This window comes from Macrotis lagotis, chromosome 4, assembly GCF_037893015.1.
Source record: "Macrotis lagotis isolate mMagLag1 chromosome 4, bilby.v1.9.chrom.fasta, whole genome shotgun sequence".
Lineage (NCBI taxonomy): Eukaryota > Metazoa > Chordata > Mammalia > Peramelemorphia > Peramelidae > Macrotis > Macrotis lagotis.
The window spans coordinates 226,353,989-226,379,933 of record NC_133661.1 but is presented as its reverse complement, the minus strand read 5'-3'; the positions used below and the strand labels follow the sequence as shown (position 1 = coordinate 226,379,933).

At 37.9% G+C, this 25,945-nt stretch overlaps 1 protein-coding gene across 6 annotated transcripts in view; it reads right to left on the bottom strand.

Annotated features, from left to right (window-relative positions):
- TTC7B (tetratricopeptide repeat domain 7B) overlaps positions 1–25,945 on the bottom strand; it is a 340,869-nt gene that overhangs the window by 264,539 nt on the left and 50,385 nt on the right. For all 6 annotated transcript variants that reach the window (XM_074235507.1, XM_074235506.1, XM_074235509.1 and 3 more), the window contains one exon: positions 1,936–2,066. In XM_074235507.1, the coding sequence (XP_074091608.1) occupies positions 1,936–2,066 (131 nt within the window). The remainder of the gene's footprint in view (positions 1–1,935; positions 2,067–25,945) is intronic.

The window sequence follows — 25,945 nt, the reverse complement described above, 5'->3', positions numbered from 1 at the left end:
TGAATAATCCTTTTCTCATTTACTCTTCCTAGGAATTTCTGCCCTTCATAAAAAAACTAAGTTGAGTTTTATCTGAAGATATTCAATAGAAGGGTATAGAATACCAATTATAGAATATTCATCTGCCATCTGAATTCACTGAATATGTACAGAATTGCAAATATCAGGATTGAAAGTTTTTACTTTTTGTTTATTAGTGTATCTGTTTGGTGAATACTTTTAAGTAACATTTGACTTAACATGCTCCTTGTTACCTTTTTCAGATTCTGTTTTTATCACTTTCCTTGTCTTATACCAATATTATTGTTCAGGTACTGAAATAATAAGGAATTGGCAACTTGAAATTCATTGCCTAAGAAAATAGTCTCAGTTCCACACATTCTTTTTTCGGGGGAGGGGGTAGCGCAGTTTGCAAGGCATTGGGGTTAAGTTACTTGCCCAAGGTCACAAAGCTAGGTAATTATTAAGTGTCTGAGGCCAGATTTGAACTCAGGTCCTCCTAACTCTAGGGACTGATGCTCTATCCACTGTGTCACCTAGCTGCCCTAGTGCTATATATTCTTAAGGATAGTTCAGCTATAACATCCACATGAATGATATTGTGAACTGTCAATTCCCAAGTCATTAAAAAGGTATATAATTTTATTTACCCAGACTAGTAGTAGGCAGCTATGTAACTACGCAATGCTGAGAAGTAAGGGTCCCCAAATACCAATACCTTTAGGAGACAAAAACATTCAAAATCACTAGGGTGTAAGTGAGCTTGGGGACAGGGTATTGATTACTTTGACCTAAGGAACAGGCATTACTTGATGGAAGAAATAGACAAGTTAAAAATAAATGTGAATAAATAAGTACGTTAAAAATGTTTTGGCAATTTCTCTATGATAATACAAAGAATTTCAAACAAAGGTTTTTCCCTTCACACAACAGTCTTCCAATAGGATGATACTTTGTTAAGAAAAGCAAATATATCCATAAATTCCCAGATGACATTTTAAACAAACTGTAATATAAAACACATCCTTCCCCAGCATGGCTGGGTCAGAAATCCCTATATTGATATTTATACAGTGTGATTTTTGTCCTCAGTTCTACACATGGTCATTTCCTAGAATCACTATACTTCATGTATCAATCCTAAAAGAGGAATTTTATGCATTTGTCCCAAATCTGTGGACCATTTACTCAGAAGGTATAAACTAGGAAACTAAAGTTGACAAAAATGATGACATAAAAATTCTAATCCTTCCTCAGTAATAAGTTAGCATATTTGTGACACTTAAAAGATTTACAAAGCACTTTGCATGTGTTCCCCATTTGATCCTCCACAAGTCCCTTGGGAGATAGCTGCTAGAATGTGATCTCTATTTTTACAAATGGACACTGAAACTGAGAGGGTAAGAGACTTATCCAGGGTCAAAGGTAGGATCTGAATTTGGGTCTTTCTGGCTTCCAGTTTAGCATTCTATTGACTGTTTAATTGAGCTGCTCAGAAAAACAAGAAAATGGAACAAACAAAGCACAAACTAAGTTCCCTACTTTGTTTCTAGGTGAGTCAAATGAAGAACAAAAGGCTGTCAAAGATCCACTAACCTTTTCAGAATCATGTTTTTAAATAAAACCAATTATATGGAAAAGCATTTATCAATTTTTTTTAAAAGACAAGGTCACAGATCCCACTAAAAACTCCTGCACTTAAGACAACATTTTAATTTAAAGGAGCTGAACCAGAACTAAAATCAAGGTCCTTTTCTGATTCTATGCCTGATATTCTCTCTGCTTCACCTGCAAGCAACAATTAACCACGTCATCATCTTATAGGTAGAGAAATAAAGGAAATAAAACATACAATAACATAGCTTTACTCAGGTTCTCCTCCTATTTAACCTTAATAGAAAGTTCAGGTCAAATGTACAAATCATTCTCACTCACCTTTTCTATCTCCTGGAGGTAAAGGAGGGCAATGTCCCCTGCCTTCTCATAGCAGGTAATAATGTCTTGTTCCCGGTCTACATGAAGATTACTAGTAGAAGAGGAAATTGGCAACTTCTCTAAACAAAGACCTGAAATAAAGAAAGACACAAAATTGAGTAAAGATGTTAGTCTGTGAAAAACTTATTATCAATGGTGTCCCAGACAGTAGGAATACTCAGGGTCCTCTGTCTCATGAATAATCAGAGAAAGAGCTCTCTGACTGAGGTTCCACTTAAGGCTTGGTGAAAGGAAAGAAAGAAACATGAAAAGAAGGAACCAAACCCCATAAATTGTAGGGAGAAAAAGCATTCTAATATACAAATGCTTCCATGAGGTATGATGCATTAACTGCCTTTAAGATGCAGGATGATAACTATAAGAATCAGTTAATTAATGAAGACACCATTCAGACACAAGAATAAGAAAATAATGGTGTCCCTCAAATAAAATAGAAATGACCATAAATAAATCCATAAATATTTCAGATATATGAAATGGAAAGCAAAAGAATTACTTGCAAAAGGATAACTTAGCACCCTCAATTAATCAATCAAGTACCAATCATTTATTAAGTTCTCTCTATATATAGCAAGTAGTTTTAGATGTAGCACTATACAAACAAAAGTGAATCAATCCCTACATTTAAGAATTTTACAATATATCCAGGGAAAACAACATTTATATACATACATACAAAATATATACAAACATTAATTAATACATATATAATAAATACAAATTAACTGTACATAAGTTTTGACTGAAGCTATCAGTCAATCTCATTTGGGTTTAAATCACCATTATGCCTGAGACCCTTCTGAGATGCTAATAGTCAATTAAATGAATAGTATCTTCCTGAAACTGACTTCTTTTGGAAATACATACCAACTACAAAAAATTAAAAATCTCTTAGAAAGATGGGATCTAGGGGGCATAGACTCATCTCCCCCTCTGAGAGAACAGGAAAGGCAAAGTGGAAACAGAGAAGCAGAATAAGAATGGCAGAGCAGCAGGAGTAGCTTTCAACCCAATCACAGTCTGGGTTCTTCTCATACATGAGCATCCTTTCATGTATGAGTGGCTAAGGAAGGGCAGGGCTCCACTCCAATCCCAAGCAGTGGCAATACTCTGGTTCTCTCTCCATGGTAGCAAGATCCTGCTCTCCCAATACACTCAAACACTCCTTGACTCTGGAAGGATCCTTGGTCTCCTCTCAGGACTGAGAGCAGCCATTTCATCAGTAACAGTCTTAACAATAATAATAAAAAAAAAAATAGCTAACATTTCTACAGCGCCTACAATGTGCCAGGCACTATGTTAAATGCATTTCAATCATCATCTCACTTCACTTTAACCTTGGGAGTAAAGTGTTATCTCCCATTTTACAAGTGAGGAAACTAAAGCAGACCCTAGATAAACAGAGATGAACTTCTAAGAAAAGTCAGCTAATATGTCTACACGAAAACCCATTACAAGCCTACATGGCCTCTATCTAAATCTGCATGACTTCCATCTAAATCATCCTCAGCAGGCACTGACCCACATTCACCTATGAGTTGCAGAGACAAACCTGAAAGAAAAAGAGTCCTTGTCTCCGAGGTCTCTCCCAATTGAATACAGGTAGTGGAGAGGCTTATATCTTGTCAAAGAAAGAAAAATCCCAAAGATTGTGACTGAAGCAGTAATTAAATTCCACATAAAACAAAAGCAAAAAAAAAAGATGTGGTGTGTGGCATCTAGGGGAAAAACATAATATCTTTTCTTTTCCTTTTATTAGGTCCAAATTTTAGAATACAGAAAAATAAAACTACCAGAAGAACTTGGTTCCTGAAAAAAACAAGTGTGATTAAACCCATGAAACTTTCTAAATCTCACTTCTCCAGAATCCAAATAACCAGAAAGCTAAAGCTCCTCCCCTCCACAAAAAAAATATATCTCTCTGTTATGCAGTGCAAAGAAAGAGATATATACATACATGAAGCATAACTGGAAGAAGCTAAATGTTCTTGTAGAAAGAACATTAAACTAAGAGTTGCAAGACCTGACTCAAGTCTTAGTGATTGCCTTTTACAAGTTATGTGATTGACAGAAAAGCATTTTAACTCAGTGAATCTAAATTTCTTCATTTGAAAAATGGGAATAATTATTATAACTAATTTCGCCACTAGGTTATTATGGGAGAAAAGGTTCAAAAACCACACTGCACTATTGTTAATTTTATAATCCAAACTTTTGTGATAAAAAGATGAGGGAAACAAGTTAATGTTGGCTATTTAGTTAAAAATAACAAGCATTGTTGGTATAATAAAATATCAGAAATGATTCTGCCTTCTAGTAGTTTTAATAATGGGATTTTTAAACTGTTTATATCAATTTTAAAAGCAAAGACCTAAGAAAGTAAGAAGAAAATCAGATGTAGAAGAAAATTATCTCAGCTGTTAACTATTTTTTTTAGGTTTGTTTTTTTTTTTTAACAAGGCAAATGGGGTTAAGTGGCTTGCCCAAGGCCACACAGCTAGGTAATTATTAAGTGTCTGAGACTGGATTTGAACCCAGGTACCCCTGACTCCAAGGCCGGTGCTTTATCCACTACGCCACCTAGCCACCCCTCAGCTGTTAACTATTACTTGTTAAAATGAATAATCAGAAGAAGTAGCCAGATGAACTTGGATTAAATTAGAACCGTTAAGTCATATTTGAAAATGTGCATCTTGGGGCAGCTAGGTGGCACAGTGGATAGAGCACCGGCCCTGGAGTCAGGAGTACCTGAGTTCAAATCCTCCCTCAGACACTTAATAATTACCTAGCTGTGTGGCCTTGGGCAAGCCACTTAACCCCATTTGCCTTGCAAAAAAAAAAAAAAGAAAGAAAATGTGCATCTTTTGGTTTTTTAATAAGAAGGTGTCATCTTAAACATTGCCATCACACCTAACAAACTAAATGCTCTCTTTTGCCAGAATTTTTTTGTTGTTGTTTTTATTTTTTAGGGCCCTAAAGTCCTATATAATGACTAAAGTCCACAATGAGTATCCTGAAGAAATGCATACAAAATATGATGTGTCAGGAGTGGCTAGGTGGCATAGTGGATAGAGCACCAGCCCTGCAGTCAGAAGGACCTGAGTTCAAATGGTCTCAGACACTTAATAATTACCTAACTGTGTGACCTAGGGCAAATCACTGAACCCCATAGTCTGGCCAAAAAAAAAAAAAAAAGATGATGCATCTTTTGAAATATCAGAGATACAAAATGCATGAATAAGAAATTAATTAATTGATGTTATCTACAATCTTTGGTGACAATCAGCAGCTATAGTAAGATTAAAAAGTGCTAACACTCATTCTGAAATGATGAACATATGAAATTAAAATCTTAGTCCTAACACTTAATATCTGGTAGAGATTAAGCAAATTAATTAACTTCTCTGAGCCTCAAATTCCTCATCTTTAAAATGGAGATAACAATGCCTATATTAAAGAAATAATGTATGGAAAGCACTTTATAACCCATAAAGTCCTACATAAATGTCAACCATTACTATTTTTAATTTAAATTAGCTAGAATACTCCAATATATCCATCATTTTAAACAGAAATGTTTGATGATTTCATGGAATTACAAGTATCACAAGACCATCCACTAATACTTCCACTTAAAAAATAAAGTAACTGATTGACTAAGATGTGAAGTGATTGACTCAAAGTGATGAAATTAGTGGCAGAGGTGGGACCAGGATCCAGATTTCTATAGTTCTAAAGTTAGTCTTCCTTCTACTGTGCCATTTTACAATATTAACACTGTTCTGCCAAAATTCATCCCTGGGATATTTCCTAGATTTCATTATAAATTTCTTAAGATTTTACCCTTCACTTCATTCTTCTCTGGTCTCTGCTCCTGACTCTCCAAGCTATCATCCTGTAACAGTTCTCTTATCCCGAAAGATCACTTCTCTCCCCTTCATCTGATCCAGAGCTCCTGGAACCTTCATTTTAAAAAAAAAAGTGTTCAAAGCCAGTCATATTCTCTCACTTGTTCCTCTTCCATCTTCACTCTTGACTCTCCAGACTTTCTCTCTTGAAGCTGCTGTAGCATACACAGCAGCCACACCTACCCACCTTGGCAGATGGATTAAACTAAGTTGATGGTAACAGACTAAGTTGATGGTAACAAACAGGGGAATGTCAACTCAAAGCAGATGAAGACCTCCTCTAACAGTATGGGCAGATAAGAATATGTTCCTCTAGTATAAAAGTGGTTGAAAATGAAGTACTTAAAGCTTGATTTGATATCAAAAATGCCAAAATCATCCACTGTCCTGAGTCATTCATGGCCAAGTCTTCTTGATTTTTCTCCTGCCACTGGATTTCACTGAATTCAGAAAAGTGAGGTTGAAGACTTTGTACAAGTCTGCCTTGCTTAAATTAAATTCATATGCAAGTCAAAACATCACCCCACAATATCACTAGTCCTCTTTGAAACAAAAGTCACATATCAATCTCAAAACAACATAAATTCCACTATAAAAGAAGCTTCCCATTATAGAAAATCTAGCCCACACGCAGCTGTAAAATCTGCTGATTTGATCTTCTCTTGATTCAGCTATATGAATTTACCAACAATGTGATTTCTAGTGAATCTCAGTTTCTTCATCTGTAACATGCAGACAATAATTTTTGCTAAGACGACTTACTCATAGAAGTATTTGTTGCAATGATCAAATATACTAATTATGTGAAAGTGATGTGTAAACTGTAAAATGCTAAATACAAAGATAAGGTAAAATGATTACTGTAATCATCAATCCCCTGGATTTGCTGATAGTCTCAGAATAAAAGCAGGGATTTAATTTATCAGGCTTTGAGCAAGAGGATTTTCATTTCCCAGTAGCAAGCTGGTCACAAGCCCTGAACTAACCAGATCTATATATTTTCAAATGTTGAGGATCAACATTGACAGGGAGTTATCTCCAACTGGATCCAAATTAATAAAAAAAGAAGACTCCTTGTCAGATTGAAGGAATACCTTCAATAACCACAAATTTTTTTTTTAAATGGCATTAAAGATGTTTTTACCTTCATAAAGTGGAAAATGGTGATAAGGTGGTATCATGGAAGACTTTTAGTGCCTTTTATATTTTAGTAATTAATCCTCTGTATCAGTTGCCTTCTTACTAATAGAGTCAGTTTTAAGTGAGTGAAACATGATCTGTTATCTTACGAAGGCTCTCACATGATCAACAAAAGATAATCATTTTTGTCTTTGTATTCTTATGTTTATCATAGCATCTGACAAACATAGCAGAGACTTAATACTTGTTGATTGAAGGATGAGATATTAAGAGAGCATCTAGCTGTCCTGCATCATATAATCAAGTCCAAGTACTTCAATCCAGATTCTTAAAAAGCTGGAATAAATGAATGTCTATAAGACCTGAAAAGAGCATGTTTACAAGTCTAAAGCAGAGTTTTTGTCCTGATTTTCAAAGAAGAGAAGAGTGTGGAGTCTTCAAGCTGCTGAAGTCCAATGACATCACTACTATTCAGTTCTCTAGACTCACACCTCCATCTCCTCTGCTCTCACCCCCTTCTTATCTCCTAGCAATATAGTTTTTGACTTCATTACTCTACTGAAATTTCTCTCTCCAAGGCTACTGATGACCACCTAATTACTAAATCCCATGGTCTTTTCTGACACTACATCCTTCTCTTGATGGCTTTGAAGTATTTGTACAACTGACCCTCCTGAATATACTCTCTACTCCCTGGATTTTTATGGCACTGATTTCTGATGGTTCTCCTCATATCCATCTGGCTGATCTTTTTCAGACTCCTTTGCAGGATCATCATCATTTCCCATCCCCTAAAAATGGGTGTGTTCCAAAATTCCATCCTGGCTCTTTCTGTCTCATTATATTCATTGATCTCATCTGCTGCCATGAGTTCAACCATGATCTCTATGCAAATGACTCTAGATATCAAGGTCTTGAACTCTAGACCCACATCACAAAATATTCAACAGATATTTTACAACTGGACTAGCTGCCTTAGAGTTAAGTCAGATTTAACATGTCAAAACAGAACTCAGTATCTTTCCTCAAAACCCTAAATCATCTTCCTAACTTTTCTATTTCTTTTGAATAAAATATCATTTTTTCCAATCACATAAATTCCTAACTTAAAAGATATCCTTAATTCCTCCACTTCTTTCATGTTCATAGTCAATCAGATGCCTTCTTTAATGGCATCTACCATCTTCACAAAATTACATCTGTCTATTTCACACTTATGCATTCAGCATGAATCTTAAGCCCCCAGTACCTCTCCCTCAGATTGCCCTGTTACAACAGGATTAACTAGACGCCCAGTTTTCAATATTTCCTCTTTCCAATTTGTCCACCACTCAGATGCCAAAATAATCTTCCTAAAGCACAAGTCTGGCTACGTCTCTCCTCTGCTCAAGAAACTTTGGAGGTTACCTCTTGCCTGTAGGATAAAATGCAACCTCCTCAGCCTGGATTTAAAGCTATTCACAATCTGGCTACAGTCTACTCTTCTAGGCTTACTTTGCATTAGTTATGCATGCTGTTTGGCATATTTGTTCCCTGAATTTTGCTTTCCATCTTTTCCCCCGCTATTTGACTTTAAAAGCCCTTGCTAATATGCCTCAGAGCTTATTATTCCAGGCTTATTTCACATTAGTCTTCTTTGCCCATTCTCCATTCCAAACAAGTGGTCCACTTGCAATTCCTCACATACAAAATTTCCTCTTTCATCCCCATGTCTTTGCACATGTGGCTACCTGAGGCTTCTGCCTCACCCCCTCCCTCTCAGAATCCATAGCTTTCTTTAAGGCTCAGGGACTCAGTTATGTAGTGTTTTCTCTTTCTCTCTCTCTCTCTCTCTCTCCCTCCCTCCTTCAAATATTATTTATATACTTATTATTTACAGACTCCGTGCTCATCCCCACCCCAAAAACAATAGAAACTCCTTGAATAAAGGTGCTTTTTTCATACTGCTTTTGTGTTCTCGGCATTTTATACTTAGTGGGTGCCTGATATCTGTTTGTTTAGAGCTGGCTAAGAGGGGTTTCCTTGAGGTCCCTAAAGCCAAGAAGTGTCTCACTGGGTTAAATATGTTTTTTTTAATATTCTTTAGAATACTAGAATCAAGGGATTCTCTTTGAAGTTTAGAATTAAACTAGATTCTAGATTCAAATGGAAGCTACCAGATAATCTGCAGGGTTGAGATAAAATCTTTCCTCTACTTCTCTCTCCTTTATTTCACTGTCTGTCTCCACTTGCCCTTCAATTAAGGGCACTTTTTCTACCTATTTTTTTTTTTGGTACTAGATACAAAAAATATCTTATTTAGAACTCTGGCACAGTATCATCTGAAAACACTAACTACAGTGAAAAGGGAAGAGAAAGGAATAAGCATTTCTATAGCTCCTACTATGAGCCAGACACTATGGTAAGCACTTTACAAATATTTATCTCATTTGATCCTCACAATAACTCATGAGGTAGGGATTGTTACTTTGCCTCATCCTGCACCTGCAGAAATTGAGAAAACACAGAGGTTAAGTGTCTTGCCCCAGGTGGTCACCCAATTAGTAGTGTGACCTGGAGTAAGAACTGGGGCAAGACACAATTAGTAGTGCCTGAGACTAGATTTGAACTTGGGTCTTCTGCACTCCAGGTCCATGCTCTGTCTACAGTATGTCCTAGTTGCCTCCTATTCTTCCTCTCATGAACTCCTCTTCCATTTGAGCTCTAGAACACTAGGGAGCCCTGGAGTCAGGAGAACCTGAGTTCAAATCCAACCTCACACTTAATAATTACCTAGCTATGTGACCTTGGGCAAGTCACTTAACCCCACTGCCTAGCAAAAACAAACAAAAAAAGGACACTAGAGAAAAAGTTAAGCAAGCATTTGCAATAATCACAGGGACTGACAAATCCTGGATAAATTATGGATAGCATCAGTGTTTTTTGGAGGGGATGGGGGGAGGAGTAGATTTACTCTGCTTGGCTTCACAGTGCAGAATCAGGAGTAATGGGAAGAAGATGGAAAAAAGGCCAACATGTGCTTGAAATCAGCAAAAACTTTCCCATGATTAGAGTTATCATCAGTAGAGAGAGAAGAGATAGTTTCCCCTTCTTTGGAAGTCTTTGGGCAGGGACTGGATAAACCATGTATCAGGTTAAAGTGAAGATTACTTTGGTGAATAAGTTAGGTTAGATGATTCTGTGAATTGATCTAAATTGTATCTAGACAGTTTTCAAGACTCTTACCTACAATTGGTCTCAGTTTCTACAAATGAAAACAAAGACATTCCAAAAACTCACAGGATCATATCCAATTGGAATAGAATCAGAAGTGACCTTGGAAATTATCTATTCTGACCTCTATTCAGTACAACTTCTCTTCTAGATTTTATTCTGCAAATAATTTATGTGACAGGATTATTCTAGTACCAGTAACTCTTCAATAAGCACCCACAAAATCACAGAACTAGAAAAGCTATTATTTGGAAATACAGAATACTGATGTTAACAGCAGAGAGATATTGTCACTGTGCTTCAATAAAGTATAACTAGAAATCAGTAACTAGAGGAGCATGGAGTTTTTCTCGAAAAGCATAAGCTCTCTCCCAAGGAAACAGAGGAATGTGAGGCAGAGACAATTGCTATCCCCTGACAAAAAAGGAGGACATTGAAAATAACCAGATGAAAATAACCAGCCTGATCTTTACATATTTTGAATTAATTAAATTAAGAAAGAAATAATATCAACACTTTATTCCCCCAGAGAGCACTCTCTAAATGAGCAGATATGAAATTCTCATTTGTTCTTCCTAAAAGCCCTTAAGGGAAAGGTATTGTCAGCACTCACTGGCTCACATTTTATTGATCCTGACACACCATGCTCCCGAGGGCCAGAGGGCAGCGCTCCAGGGACACTTTCAGTTTGCTTATTTCTCTATCACAAGCCCTCAGTAACGAAAGCCACAAAATGAGCTGATTTCATCCACTATAAATTCTTTACTCATGCTGGACAACCTAGGCAACTGGGGGTGCCAATGGATAGAGCAGTGGCCCTGGAGTCAGGAAGATGAGCTCAAATCCAGGTCTAGCCACTTAATTAACAGTAAGACTCTAGCAAAGTCACATCCCCTGACCCTCAGTGTGCTCTTTTGGAAAATGAAGATAGTAACAATTGCCTCCCAGAATTATAAGCAGAAAATGAGATATTTGTAAAGTGTTTTGCAAATCTTAAAGAACTATATAAATTCTAGCTATTATTATGAACCTGATACTCTTACCCTTATCAACTCCCCATCTCACGTCTTATATCATGTATCCAAACTAACTTTCCATCCCTTCTCACTTCCCAGTGCAGCTCTGCCCACATACACACTGAAGCAGAAGATGACTGAGGATCGCACTTCACTGAGAAGATTCAAGATGGGGGGGGGGGGGGGAATGGGGAGAATGCAATCTGTGGAACAAAGGCTCAATTTTAAGTCCCAGGGTCTGGTGCTACTACTTTCTACCGGTCAAATCATTTATTCTCTCTGGGCCTCAGTTTGCTTAAACTATAAAACTTGACCTCTGTCTGACCTCAAATCCAGTGATCAACTAGCTCCATCCACCACTCTAGCCCACCTAACTTCTCCCCACATCACCCAACTGCACCTCCAATCTTTCACTCATCATTAATCTCTTTCCCTTATGCCTACAGACTTGCTCACTTCTACAAAATGAATCCTAAATCCTAAATCCCTTGAATCTATCTTCTTTCTTCCATGCCATGTTTCCTTCTCTTCAAAGTGAAACTTATATTTTTTTAAAATTATCTTAAATTTTAAAAGTTATCTATGCCTAAGGCCTTCATGCTCTGTCTACTCTCTCTTCATCTTATAAACAGGACTCTTTCCCTCACATTCTTTTTAAACTATTTTCAGTTTTCATATATCCAATAGGTATGTGAAATTATTGAAAAGTCCATCTATCAAACTGGAAAAGAATCAGAAGTGACCTTGAAAATTATCTGTTATGGAAATGAATTTAATCTCAAAAATAATGTATATCTCCACAACATTTTCCCCTCAACAATGCATTATAAAATCACCATCTCTAAATTTATTTGATTTTGGTCCTATCTTTATCTTTAGTCTAGACTAGCAGAATGGGTAAATTTATCATTGTGTGAAAAAGAAATTCATTCTACTAAAAGCAAACTTACTTCTTTCATACTTCAAAGGGAATTCCTTAACTCTAGCATTTTAAAATTCATTCTAAGGAAAGTTTAACCTAAGGAAACAAATTCTGACTTGAAGAACTTCAGATAAATCCCTCCCAGACTCCTAAGGAGCTCTACTTTATTTTATCCTTACAATGAAGCTTTTCTTTCCATGATTATTATTTTTTTCTTCTCCTCCTATTAGACAGTAAACTTCATGAGGCTACCTAAGCTTTCAAACATCTTCCAGGACCTAGCATTCTGTGCTGCAGCGAACATCAGTTCTTCATGGTTATTAAAAAGAAGCATAAAGAATTAAAAGTCTAACTTTGGATTTCTTAAAGAGATATTCAGTGGGGCAGCTAGGTGGTGCACTGGATAGAGCATTGGCCTTGGAGTCAGGAAGACATGAGTTCAAATCCAGCCTCAGGCACTTAATAATTATGGAGCTGTGTGACCTTGGGCAAGTCACTTAACCCCACTGCCTAAGCAAAAACCAAAAAAAAAAAGATATATAGTATTCAAATCTCTCCTATCCCTCTAACCAGATTTGAAATCATACTGCTATTGTTCAATCATTTTAGCTGCATCCTGACTCTTTGTGACCCCTTTTGAAATTTTCTTTGCAAAAAAAAAGAGTAGTTTGCCATTTCCTTCTCTAATTTATTTTACAAATGTGGAAACTGAGACAAACAGGATTAAGTCACTTGTTCAGAGTCACTCAGATCAGATTTGCACTCAGGATGATAAGACTTCCTGACTCTAAGCAGACACTCTCTCTACTGTGCCACCAAGTTACCCAAATCTTACTAAAAGGACATAAAATGACTGCATTTTTGCATTTTCTTCACTGTACCTAAATTTGAGGGCTCTCCCTGATAGGGATCCCCCACAGAACTCTGTCTGAAACCAAACTGTCCACCTAACCAGAGCACCTTTGACTACTCAACAGAAAAATTTCAAATCTTATGTACTGATGCTCTGTACTTTCCCAGTATCTACTTCTCTCTAAATAGAACTAAAGGAGAGCCAACTACCTAACTCATCAAAACCAGTCTAAATGTGAATGTGGGTCAGTGGCAATAAAACGCCTCTTTCTCTTCTTACCACATCTAAATATAAACAGGAAGCATGAATTGCAACCTGAGATGGGAGGCCATATGCAATATGGTATCTAGCATCTCACAGACTGTGGCACACCAGATTTGGACTCATACACATTTAAATGTTGATTCCACATACAGACTACGTCACTTTGGACAAGTCCCTTTCTGACTTTCTCTGAGCACTAGTTTCTCCATGTGAAAAATGAGGTGATCCCTCTCAGATTCATGATCCTCATGATTATCTCATCTGGGTGTTCCCTGGTGAATCACAGAGCCTCACCTACAAGATCTCTATAGTTCAATCTCACATATCCAGCTCTCCCTACAGCAATTCAGGAAATAGTGAAGACAGAAATAAGACCCTGTCTCCCACTCAAGATTTTTACTACAAATGTCTACCTCCATCCTCCACAAGACTTTGCCAGACATTACCCCTTGCCCCCAGATGACTACAAGGTTTTGGGGAAACAAGAAGTTGTTTCTCTTCACAAAAAGGTTAAAGGGCCCTAGTGACAATTCAAACCCTTCATTTTACAGGTGAGAAAACAAAAGCAAATATACAGAATCTTGAGCTTGAAGAGACTTTTCTAATTCAAATCTAAAACATGAATAAATGTTTAGATGTTCAGAAGGGCATTAGAAGTCCCTTTCAACTATTAAGAGCCCAAGATTCTGGAATTAGGAGGACTAGATGACCTTCCCATTCTGAAAAATTACAGAGAGAAATGATTTGCCTAAGGTATCAGAGCTAGCTAATGGAAGGGAGGTGACTAAATCTAAATCACCTGGCTGGTAGTTTAGTGCTCTTTCCACCATATCACATTGAGATCTAGAATGAAAACTCCAAATATACTTAAAAAACAGCTCTGGCAGAAAAGAAATAATTTAAGCCATTTCATCATTTGTTTCCTTATTTTCCTATTCCAGGTATATTCCAAGGAGGACAAAATCAGTAGTGAATTTAATTAAACACTGCTAGGTACTGAAGCACTGCACTTCATAATACCTGAAGTATTACACTAAATTACTAAAATATAAAAAAAATACTTTATTATACTAAAGGCTGTGGGCATGTTATCAATAGACAAGAAAATACAAAGATAGAGGGGCAGAGCCAAGATGGCGACAGGAGAGGACCTTCTCTCAGGTGCTCTGGAGCAAAACTTATAAAATAAGGACTCTACATTTCCAAGAAACAAAACCCACAGAGGGATCCAGTGAGGCAATTCTCCAACCCAAGGTAACCTGGAAAAGAGCAGAAAGGCTCGCCTCCACGGGATCCGAGGGGTGGCCCACCAGAGGGGTGGCCCGCCAGAGAGAAAGAACTTCAGCCTCCCAGAGGCAGCCCCAGGGCGCTGGGAGCCCAGGCTCAGAGCAGTGGGGGAGTCTCCTGAGCTGCACCCCCCGGGGGGGGGGGGGCACCAGCACAAAGTGGGGGAACAGCGGGGGACCTCTGCCAGAGCAAGCACGTGGAGCCCAGCCCCCGGGGCACACAGCTAGCAGAACGGCCAAGGCAACCCAGATCCAGGAAACAGAAGCAGGAGGAGGCTGGAGGCTGTAAGCAGGAGCCCCAGGGCATGAGCCCATTGAACCTAGGGAGAGGAGTGAAGAGAGACTGCAAAGCTCTGTCTTCTGCCCCTGGAACAGGACTCTGGGGTTCTGACTACATTCAGATACTGATCGCAGTCTAGGCCCCCCATAGAACAGCAGGGCCAACCCCCACCTCAGCCCCGTGGCAGAGGGGGGCACTTATGGTCATTCACAGACCAGGAGGGAGGACAGAACCTCACACACTGAGACCCTTGTGAGTGTCCCAAAATCTCAGAAAGCACCCCGAAACCAGGCTCAGGCTGGAAAAATGAGCAAGCAGAGCAAAAAGAGGAACACGATTGAGAGAGATACTTTGCCTGTGACCGCAAGAAGGATCAAAATACTCAATCTGAAGATGAGGAGGTACAAGCTCCTACATCTAAAGACTCCAAGAAAAACAGAAATTAGGCTCAGGCTATGACAGAGCTCAAAAAAGACTTTGAAAATCAAGTGAGGGAGATCGAGTAAAAATTGGGAAAAGAAATGAGAGAGATGCAGGGAAAAACATGAAAATAAAGTCAGCAGCCTAGTCAAGGAAATCCAAAAAAATGCTGAAGAAAATAGCATGCTAAAAACCAGCTTAGGTCAAATGGATAAAACAGTTCAAAAAGTTATGGAGGAGAAGAATGCTTTAAAAGCAGAATTGGCCAGAAGGAAAAAAGAGATAAGAAAACTCTCTGAGGAAAACAAATCCTTCAGACAAAGAATAGAACTCAGGGAGATTGATGAATTTACCAGAAATCAGGAATCAATACTTCAAAACCAAAAAAAATGAAAAATTAGAAGAAACTGTGAAATATCTCACTGAAAAAAACAACTGATATGGAGAACAGATTTAGGAAAGATAATTGAAAAATTATTGGAATACCTGAAAGTCATGATCAGGAAAAGAGCCTTGACATCATTTTTAAAGAATTATTACAGGAAAACTGCCCTGATATCCTAGAAGCAGAGGGCAAAATAGAAATGGAGAGAATCCACCAATCCCCCCGAGAAAGAGATCCCAAAAAACCAACCCCTAGGAATATTATAGCCAAGTTCCAGAACTCCCAAGGCAAAGAGAAAATATTACAAGCAGCCAGAAAGACACAGTTCAAATATCGTGGAGCTGCAGTCAGGATCACACAGGACTTAGCAGCAACTACATTGGAAGCTTGTAGGGCTTGGAATATAATATTCCAGAAGGCAAAAGAGCTTAGAATGCAACCGAGAATCAACTACCCAGCAAAACTGAATGTCCTCTTCCAGGGAAAAAGATGGACTTTCAATGAACCAGGGGAATTTCAAATGCTCCTGTTGGAATGGGACTCAGATGAGGTATAGAGATTGGAGGAGAAGGGGAAAATATGAGGGAATTAATGATGATGAACTGCATGTATTCCTGTATAGAAAAATGACACTGATAATACTCATATGAACCTTCTCATTTAAGAGAGCAGGTAGAGGGAGCTTTTATAGTTGAAGCACAGGAGAAAACTGAATTTGAAGATATATTGTGGTATAAAAATGGAGTCAATAGATAAAAGGGAAATGTAATGGGAAAAAGAAAAAGGAGAGGAGGAAAGAGCTAAGATATTTCATATAATAAGATCTTTCTTTATTACAATGAGCTATTGCAATGATATGGAAGGGGGGAAGGCAAGGGGGAAATGAGGGAATCTTTGCCTTCATCACAGGTGGCTAGGAGAGGAAACAGCATATATACTCAATGGGGTATAGGCATCTGGAGTAAGAAGGAGAGAAGGGGGACAGGGGGAAGGAGGGGGGATGTGAGTGATGGAGAAGAGGGTGGACCATGGGGGGAAGAGTGGTCAGATATAATACATTATCTTTTTTACTTCTTGCAAGGGGCTGGGATTGGATGGCCTGTCCGGGACCATAGGGCCAGGTGGATGCTGAGCTTAAGAGGTGGTATGTGGGTTCAGGGTCTCATGGCCCCAGGGCTGGGGATCTGTCTGCTGTGCCACTCAGCTACCCTACAATAGAGATAGCATGAAAGGAGAGAGAAAATAGAGTTCATGGTAGTAGATAAGTATGAATAGAAGGAGTTGCGATCAGCAATGGCAATGGTGGAAAAATATGGAAGTAACTTTTGTGATGGACTTATCCTAAAGAATGTGATCCACCTGTGACAGAGCTGGTGGTGTTGGAACACAGAGTGAAGCACATTTTTTATTATTATTATTATTTTATGGGGTGTGTTGCAGGGCAAATGGGACTGGGTGGCCTGCCTGGGGCTGCACAATTGGGTGATTGTTGGGTGTCTGAGGCCGGATTTGGATCCGGGTGCACCCAGCCATCCCTACTATTATTATTATTACTATTTTATTTTATTTTGGGTCTTTTTTTGTGGTTTTTGTAGAGTAATGGGGTTGGGGTGGCTTGCATGGGGTCACACAGCTGAGTGATTGTTGGGTGTCTGGGAACAGATTTGGGCTTGGGTGCTCCTGGCTCCTGGGCCAGTGCTCTGTCCACTGCGCCACCTGGCCATACTTACTATTATTATTATTATTATTATTATTTTAATTTTTTTCTCTCCCTTTACTTTATTGCTTATGCGGGTCTATATTTTTCTTGGGGGGAAGGGGTATTGTGTTTACTCTTAAACAGGAATATTTTAGTAATGTATAAAAAAACATTATTTGTACAAAATAAGAAGAAAGAAAGAAAGAAAGGAAGGAAGGAAGGAAGGAAGGAAGGAAGGAAGGAAGGAAGGAAGGAAGAAAGGAGGAAGGGAGGGAGGGAGGGAGGGAGGAAAGAAAGAAAGAAAATACAAAGATAATTTGCTGCCACTTCTGTAACATCTTACAGTTTATTTGTGTCCAACACATGGTAAAGCATTCTAAGCTCATATTGGTCTGATCAGTCACAGGTGTGACTCACTGTAATTTGTCTCAAACATAGTGATATCATTTTGGTCTTCTTCAGTAACAAAAGACAAAACCAACCAACCCTTAAGTTTACAAGTGCTTCTTACTCGTCTATTTAATCTCATGTCTCCTACATCTATATAATCCCAAAATCCTCTGAGGTAGTAGTGCAGATAATACTATTCCCACTCCACAGACTGGAAACTGAGGCTCAGAGAGATGAATGAACTTCTAAGGTCATAGAGCTTACAAGTGATGGCAGTCAGCATTCAAACCTAGTTCTTCAGATTCCAACTATACTATACAAATGAACCCTTAACTCATATGAGAATTTCTAAAAATGCTAACATAGAGAACAAGTAAATTAGTATATCAGTTAAAGGTTCATGACAATTGTCTAAAATAATCACCAAGTGGCAAATAACTTCTAAAAGTGAATCCCCACAAGCAATATAAATGTTAAGTGAAATACACAATTCTCTGATTTTTTTCTCTCTATATACTGGTATTTTTCCCAAAGGAGATTCACTAATTAAAGTCAATAAGGAAGACTAGTTATTAAGCTTTTTGATGTGTATCTTGAATTTTAGCTAAATCAGGTAAGCTTAAATCCAATAAATGAAAATAATTATTCATCCAAGGGATGCCAATGAGTTCCCAAAATTAACTTCTTTAAGAAGCTGGTGGACCATGGTGCAGGGAGGACGCCATTTGACAGGAGTTCATGCCCTTCAGGAAGGCTCACCAGGCTGGGCAATGAAGGTCCACTACAATTGCATCACCTCAGTGACCTCCATAGACTAGCGTTCAAACTTCAAATTGTAATAAAGCCAAAAGGAATTATGGTACCCAGACAGTATTTAGTACAAGCTCTGCTAGAGGATGGGAACCAATAAAATCTTGACTGATTAGAAAACAGACTCACACTGACCCCTGGTGATAATTAACATCCCTGCAATCAAGGGGATGTTACAGATCTCAAATGATGGGAAAAAGAATCAAGAGGCAGAAGAGGATGCTGCAATAATTACTTTGATTCTAACCCTCAATTACATTTGGTCTTTTTCAAAGATCAAAGCTCTCACAGGTCTTACAAACTTCCTTTGATTCTGATTTTTGTTTTGTGTTATGCTTTTTTTAACCAAAAAAAAGCAGCAATTATTTTTTTTTAATACTGGTCAAAGGTCTCAGCAATGTCTTCAGAGACTATGCATTTGCAAATACACAAATATGTATAAAGCAAACTATCTAACAGAGGGAAAGCACCAGAATTAAGAGGAGCTGGGGAAGGTAAAAGGTGGGCTTTTCTTTGGGACCTGAAGCCAACTTTTTTAGCTGTAGACAGACAGTGGTGCCATCTCATGGGCAGCACAGTGGATAGGGTCCTGGGCCAGGAGTCAGGCAGATCTGGGTTCAAATCTGACCTTAGACACTTACTACCTGTGTGAATTTGAGCAAATCTCAGTTTCCTCATCTGTAAAACTGAGCTGGATAAGAACCACTCTAGTATCTTTGCCAAGAAAACTCCAAATGGGATCATAGAGAATCAGATACAACTGAAACAACTGAAGAAATTATTTAAAAGAAAGGAAAATTTCAAATGACTAGGAAAAAAGGTACTATGACCTAAAAAACAGAATTTAGAGGACATTACTATCTAGTGAGTCATAGGTTTCTTTTTCTATCTCCATAAAATCTTTATGAAAATAATCACACATATCAAAGGAAATTGATGAAAATATGAGAAAGAATAAGCATATGTTCATATGTTTGCAAATAATTCTCTACAGGAGATGACATCTTCACCATCAACCAACTGACTGATGTGTAGAAAACATGAAATTTCACTGAATTGTTTTCTATTTTAAAAAATTAAATGAAGCAAAATGCATTTTTTTGTGATTTTTTTAAATTTTTGCTGCCCAAGTCACACAGCTAGGTAATTATTGTCTAAGGCCAGATTTGAACTCAGGTCCTCCTGACTCCAGGGCTGGCGCTCTATCCACTGTACCACCTAGCTGCCCCAACTAAATGCAATCTTAAAAAATTTTTCTCCAACTTGTAGCTCATGCATACATTAAAATCATAAAAGATTTCTTGATGGATATAACCATCGAGATAATTTTGTTCAAGGACATAAGCATAAAATAGATGTGTGCTTGCCTCTGTTAAGAAGAATATCGGTACAGCTAGGTGGCACAGTGGATAGAGCACTGGCCCTGGAGTCAAGAAGACCTGAGTTCAGATCCAGCCTCAGACACTTAATAATTACCTCGCTGTGTGGCCTTGGGCAAGTCAATTAACCCACTGTCTTGCAAAAAAAAAAAAAAATTAAATGAAAGGGATTTCTCTAGTGACAGTGAAAACTGTTTTACTAATCCTCACACGAATAAACAAATTGCCCAAACTATGATGCTCAGCTGGAGTAGCAATCCATTAAGGCTTACTTGGTTCATGTCTCTTGAATAGGTATTACATGTGGATAATGAGCTGGGTTCATAATTTAATAGGAATAGGGAGGTAGGTTACATTTGGCAAATTGTGCAGCCCTTTCGATGATGTCAAGTTGTTGCCTGACAATAATTATACTTTTTTAGCACAATTATTTCAATGGAATGGCATGGCTAAATATTGGGTCACTACAATAATTTCTGAAAAATCAAAACTGCAAATGACTCACTCAATAGGTTATATAGAAGCCCATACTGGGGACATGAGCTATAGTCTATTACTAACCTGGAATCAAAAAGTGGCATAAAAAGAAACGTGTGACTGGAGGAGTTAGGTTAGTCATGCAGAAAGAGAGAAGGGTAACAGATGGCCTAAATGCTTGTTGCCCCTGGAACCTCAACAGTACTAGATGAATTCTTCCAACACAGTGAGATCCTCAATGCAGGATTTATAGGAGAATACGACTAAGAATTACAAAGGACAAAAGGAATATAAGGATTCAATCTGTATTAACAGAAAGGCACACAAATCTTTTGAGATCAAAAACTTAATTGTAATATTAAAGTATATATCTGCCTAATGTCACTAATAAGTATTTCAAGTATTATTATCCCCATTTACAGGTAGGAAAAAGGGCATGAAGAAATGTGTCCACCACGCCACTCAGCTAGTCAGCAGCAGAAGCAGCCTTTGACATCTGCTCCTCCAAGCTGTGTTCTTCGGGATAGCTTATAATATGATTACATAACTTAAATGACAATTTCTGCCAAAGACTGATTCTAGAAAAATGGCATCTAAGTTCCTAGCCTTCTCTTTTTGACCCTGTGCCTAGCCATCAGAGACCTGTCTCCCTCCCCCACAAATCCCTAAGACCCTGAAGCTTTTTTCATCTGTTTCTTTCAAACTGGAAAAAATCTATTATTATAGATTGAGAGACACTTTTACTGAAATTCCCTGGTCAAGGAATCTATACTTTAGGCCTCTCCAAGCAAACTTACTCCACTAGCCTTGAAATAAAATTGGCTGCAGGGGCACCTAAGTGGCGCAGTGGATAGAGCACTGGCCCTGGAGTCAGGAGGACCTGAGTTCAAATGCAGCTTCATAATAATCTAGCTGTGTGACCCTGGGCAAGTCACATATCCCCATTTCCTTGCAAAAAAAAAGAAAGAAAATTTGCTTAAATCTTTTTAAAGTAACTGATGTGGGGAGCAAAATAATCACAGAATTTTAGAGCCAAATGTATAGTTAATGTATCAGAGGATCATTTAAAATTGCAAAAAATCATATTCCAGAGAAAAGAACATCAACCCACAACTCTAATCTTTGTAAAGAGGTGGAGGACCATCATACAAAATATTGCATATAGTTAGAAATGAATGTTAAAAATGGAAAAATTAAAAATACATTTTAAAACATCATCTAGTGCAATCATCTCCCTTTGCAAGTGATTAAATTTGACAAAGGCAGGAACAGAAAGTAAACAAGCAAACAGCATCCCAGATACCTCGCCAACATCTTTTCAAGCCAATGTTACCAGTGACTGAATCACAGTATAGAAAATTGAAGTCTATGGGGGTGTGAAGACACTGAATTTTCAAGTTGGAGGGTGTGGGAATGACTAGAGATCATCTGATTACAGTGCTGGGATTTCCAGACAGGTATTGTTAGGTGTTCAGAGCCACCTGAGCACTTCTTCCAAAATTCTCTCTTTTCAGAGATATCCTTTGCTTTTCCATTTGCCCAATATGCAGTTTATTTCAGAGCACATAATGTTTTTCCTCTGACTCAGTCAATTGGTCATAATGCTTGATGTCTCCAAAATGCCCATCTAGCTGTCTGCCCCCATTCCAGTGGAAGCTCTTTGTAAGCAGGGATTGTTTCATTCCTCACCTGTGCATACCCACAACCTGGCACATAGCAGCAAATACTAGATGGTTGTTGAATGAAGCATGTCTCATATCCACATAACCAATCTACCACCAAAGCCTGTGATTTCTACATTCACAATATATCTCTAACATACTCCCTCTTGTCATGCACAGAGCCAGCAATACAGAAGAGTCCTCTTATCACTAGCTTTCTAATCATTCTTTGTGACTCCATCCTCCATTCAGCAACCACATTCATCTTCCTAAAAGTGCAGGTCTAACCATGCCATACACATGCTCATGTACACCCATACCCACACCCGATCAACTGCAGTAGCTCCCTAGGACCATTTGGCCTGTTTGGCATCTAGAGACTTCCCTGCCTGACTCCTTCCTGACCTCCAGACACTGCCCAGCTATACTGATCTACTTTCATTTTCTCAAGGACCACCCTTCATCTCCTGTCTATGCACTGATCACTGTCCTCGAAGTCCCTGAGGCAGAGATATTTCTGTCCTTCTCTCTACCCTTATGCTCAGCACAATGCCTGTCACATGTAATGAGTGTTGAACTGAACCTGTCCCAAAGCTTTTTAATTCTAGCTTAAACATGTCTCCCATTCACCTCTCTAGTTTAAAGCCTCACCACTTCTCTCCAGGACATTCCAATCGCTTCCTGATTGTCTCTCCCCTCTCCAATTCATCCTCCACAAAGTTGCCAAATCTGGCCATTCTAGAAGTGCATATGTCTCTCCTTTGCTCAAGAAGAACCAGGGACAGTCCCCTTGAGAACAGATGCCAGTCCCTTTGTTTATCACCTTAAAGTCAGGTGACTCCATCCTATCCTCTTCATTCCCTCATCAGCCCATTGGCTGTTTCCCATACATGACACTCCAAGTATCATGGCCACCTTTGCAGAAACTGTCCCTCATACCTAGTGCTCCTCCTCCTCACTCTCCCTCTAAGAGCCCCTCATACCCCTAAAGGTTCAGTTCAAATTCTAAATTCACCAAATTGTTAGTATTCCCTACCCTTATCCCCCACACATACAAAATCAGTGTATTTATTCTGTACATCTCCTGTATTTATTTGGAAAGATGTTCTATCCACCTCATAAGCTGGGTCAGGGATCATCTCACATCTGTGCTTGCACTCCCTTTTTAAGGTAGAATCAAAAACCCCTTGCACCCACATAGTAGATGTCAATATGAACTATCATGTGAGAAAGGACCTAAACTTGTCATCCTGCACCAGGAGGTAGAACAAGGAAAACTGGGTGAAAGCCAGCTGTAAAAGGCAAATTCAAGCTGAATGGCAGAAGAACCTTCCTACCTATCGCAACTACCCAAGAACCAAAGACTGCCTCAAGAGGTGAGGATTTCTCCTCTAAAGAAATCTTCAAGTAGAAGTTGGAGGACTACTGGATGGGTAAGTTACAATAGAAATTGCTTTCATTTATAGGTTGACTAGATGGTCTCTATAGCCTCTTCCAACTTCAATTTTGCATAACTACTTGTTTACTGTTTGTTTTTTTAATGACATACTAAAGAAAATACCTGTTTTGTCATTTAACTGAAGGGAAGGATTCTGATGATGTGAACAAATCAGATTTAAACAAGAGACAGTTATGATGAAGAGAAACAATGAGGGCAGGGGAGGTATGGCAAAAGGGGTTTCATGGGGTCTTGAAAATCACAAGTAAGTAACCACCTTCACTAGCTCTGCATACAAAGTGGTATCAAAGTAGAAAGGGTTGGGTAATCTTCAGTATTAGTCCCAGCTCTCCTATTGTATGATACAAGCAAGTTATTCATCTCTAGCTCTCAATTTTATTGATTGGTAAAAAGACAGAGTTAAACAAAACAATATCTAAGATTGCATATGACAGAATTTTTTTCTTCTCACTTGCAAATAATTCCTTTTAGTTTTTTAGGTAATTAGTATTAAATGACTTGCCCAGGGTACCATGGTTACTAAGTGTCTTGAGGCTAAATTTGAATTCAGGTATTCCTGACTCCAGAGTCAATGTTCCTATTCACTATGCCAACTAATTGTCCCAAAAAATGGCTTTTTTAAAAATCCAGGTCTATGATTTATATTATTGAAATCGTTGCTGATGTTCCTTGGTCATGTCTGACTCCATTCTTGGCAAAGATACCAGAGACATTAGTCATTTCCCTCTCCAGCAAATAAGACCCCAGATCATTGTGACAAAATTTCAGGCACCATATATAAGTTCTACATGTTTAATTACCCAAAGTTAAAAATTATATATGGAATTACTCCCCTTAAAAACAGTAAACAAGACACCATAGAGTAAGTGAAATTACAAATACTCTTGTGACAATAAGCACCTAAAAATATCACAGCAGAGATACCCAACTGCCTAATTTTCTTCTTTTGAATCTAGGATAGATCTGCTAATGCACCTCAACTTTCTTCTTGTTATCTGACCAGTCTGGAATTTGAAACCCAACCATTTTAACCTTTTCCTTCTTGAATATTATGCAATAGTTGAGAAATCTTCCTCTCCTCTAACTAAAATCTCAAGGAATCTAAGCTGTCACTTTGCCTTATTTCAGTATATATATTACTCCCAGCACTTGGCTAATACATTCAGAGAGCAAAATTATGTGGGTGGCTGGTGAATTACTTCAAGCTAAAAAACATTCCCTTAGCTGTCAATGACAAAAAACAACAAATCCATTCTTTCTCCATATTCTAGGTCTAAGGCTCCAATAGCCCTAAGGCTCCAATAGGTTCCCTTGAGTAGGGCCTATATAACATAAAAAACTGAAAATTCAAATACATCAATATATCTATGTACAGTGTGGTCAGCAATGTATGTTTTAAAGTTCTGAGACCTCCACAAAAGAATTAACTCCTAGGAGAAATTTTCTGTCTTCTAGATAGAGAAAGAGAATATCAATGAATTGGAAATGTAACTAAAAAAAAGGCTAGAAAAACGAACAATTTAAAGATTCCCCAATTAAATACCAAATTAGAAATTCTTAAAATCAAAGGAGAAATAAATAAAATTGAAAGCAAAGAAAACCATAGTTCTAATTAATAAAACAGAACTGAGTTTATGAAAAAACAATAAAATAGATAAACCTTTGGTAAATCTGATTTTTTAAAAAGAAAAGAAAGAATAATACCAAGTTACCAGTATCAAAAATGAAAGGGGTGAATTCACCACCAATGAGGAGGAAATTAAAGAGGTAATTCAAAACTATTTTGTCCAAGTGTATGCCAATAAATTTGAAAACCTGAGTGAAATGGATGAATATTTATAAAAATATAAACTTATCCAGATTAACAGAAGAGAAAATAAAATATTTAAATAACCTCATTTTGGAAAAGAAATTGAAGAAACCATCAATAAACTCTCTAAGAAAAAGTCTCCAGGTCCTTATGGATTTACAAATAAATTTTAGCAAACATTTAAGGAACAATTAATTCCTATTCTACATAAACTATTTAAAAAAAAAAAAGAGTTCTGCCAAATTCCTTTTTTGTTTTTTTAGATTTTTGCAAGGAAATAGGGTTAAGTGGTTTCCCCAAGGTCACACAGCTAGGTAATTACTAAGTATCTGAGGCCGGATTTGAACTCAGGTACTCCTGACACCAGGGCCAGTGCTCTATCCACTACACCATTTAGCCATCCCTTGCCAAATTCCTTTTATAACATCAATATGGTGCTGATATCTAAACCAAGAAGAACCAAAACAAAGAAAACAGATCAATCTCCCTAATTAACATTGATGTGAAAATCTTACATAGCAGAGAGAGTACAACAAGTTATTACCATGGTCAGGTAGGACTTATATACCAGGGATGGT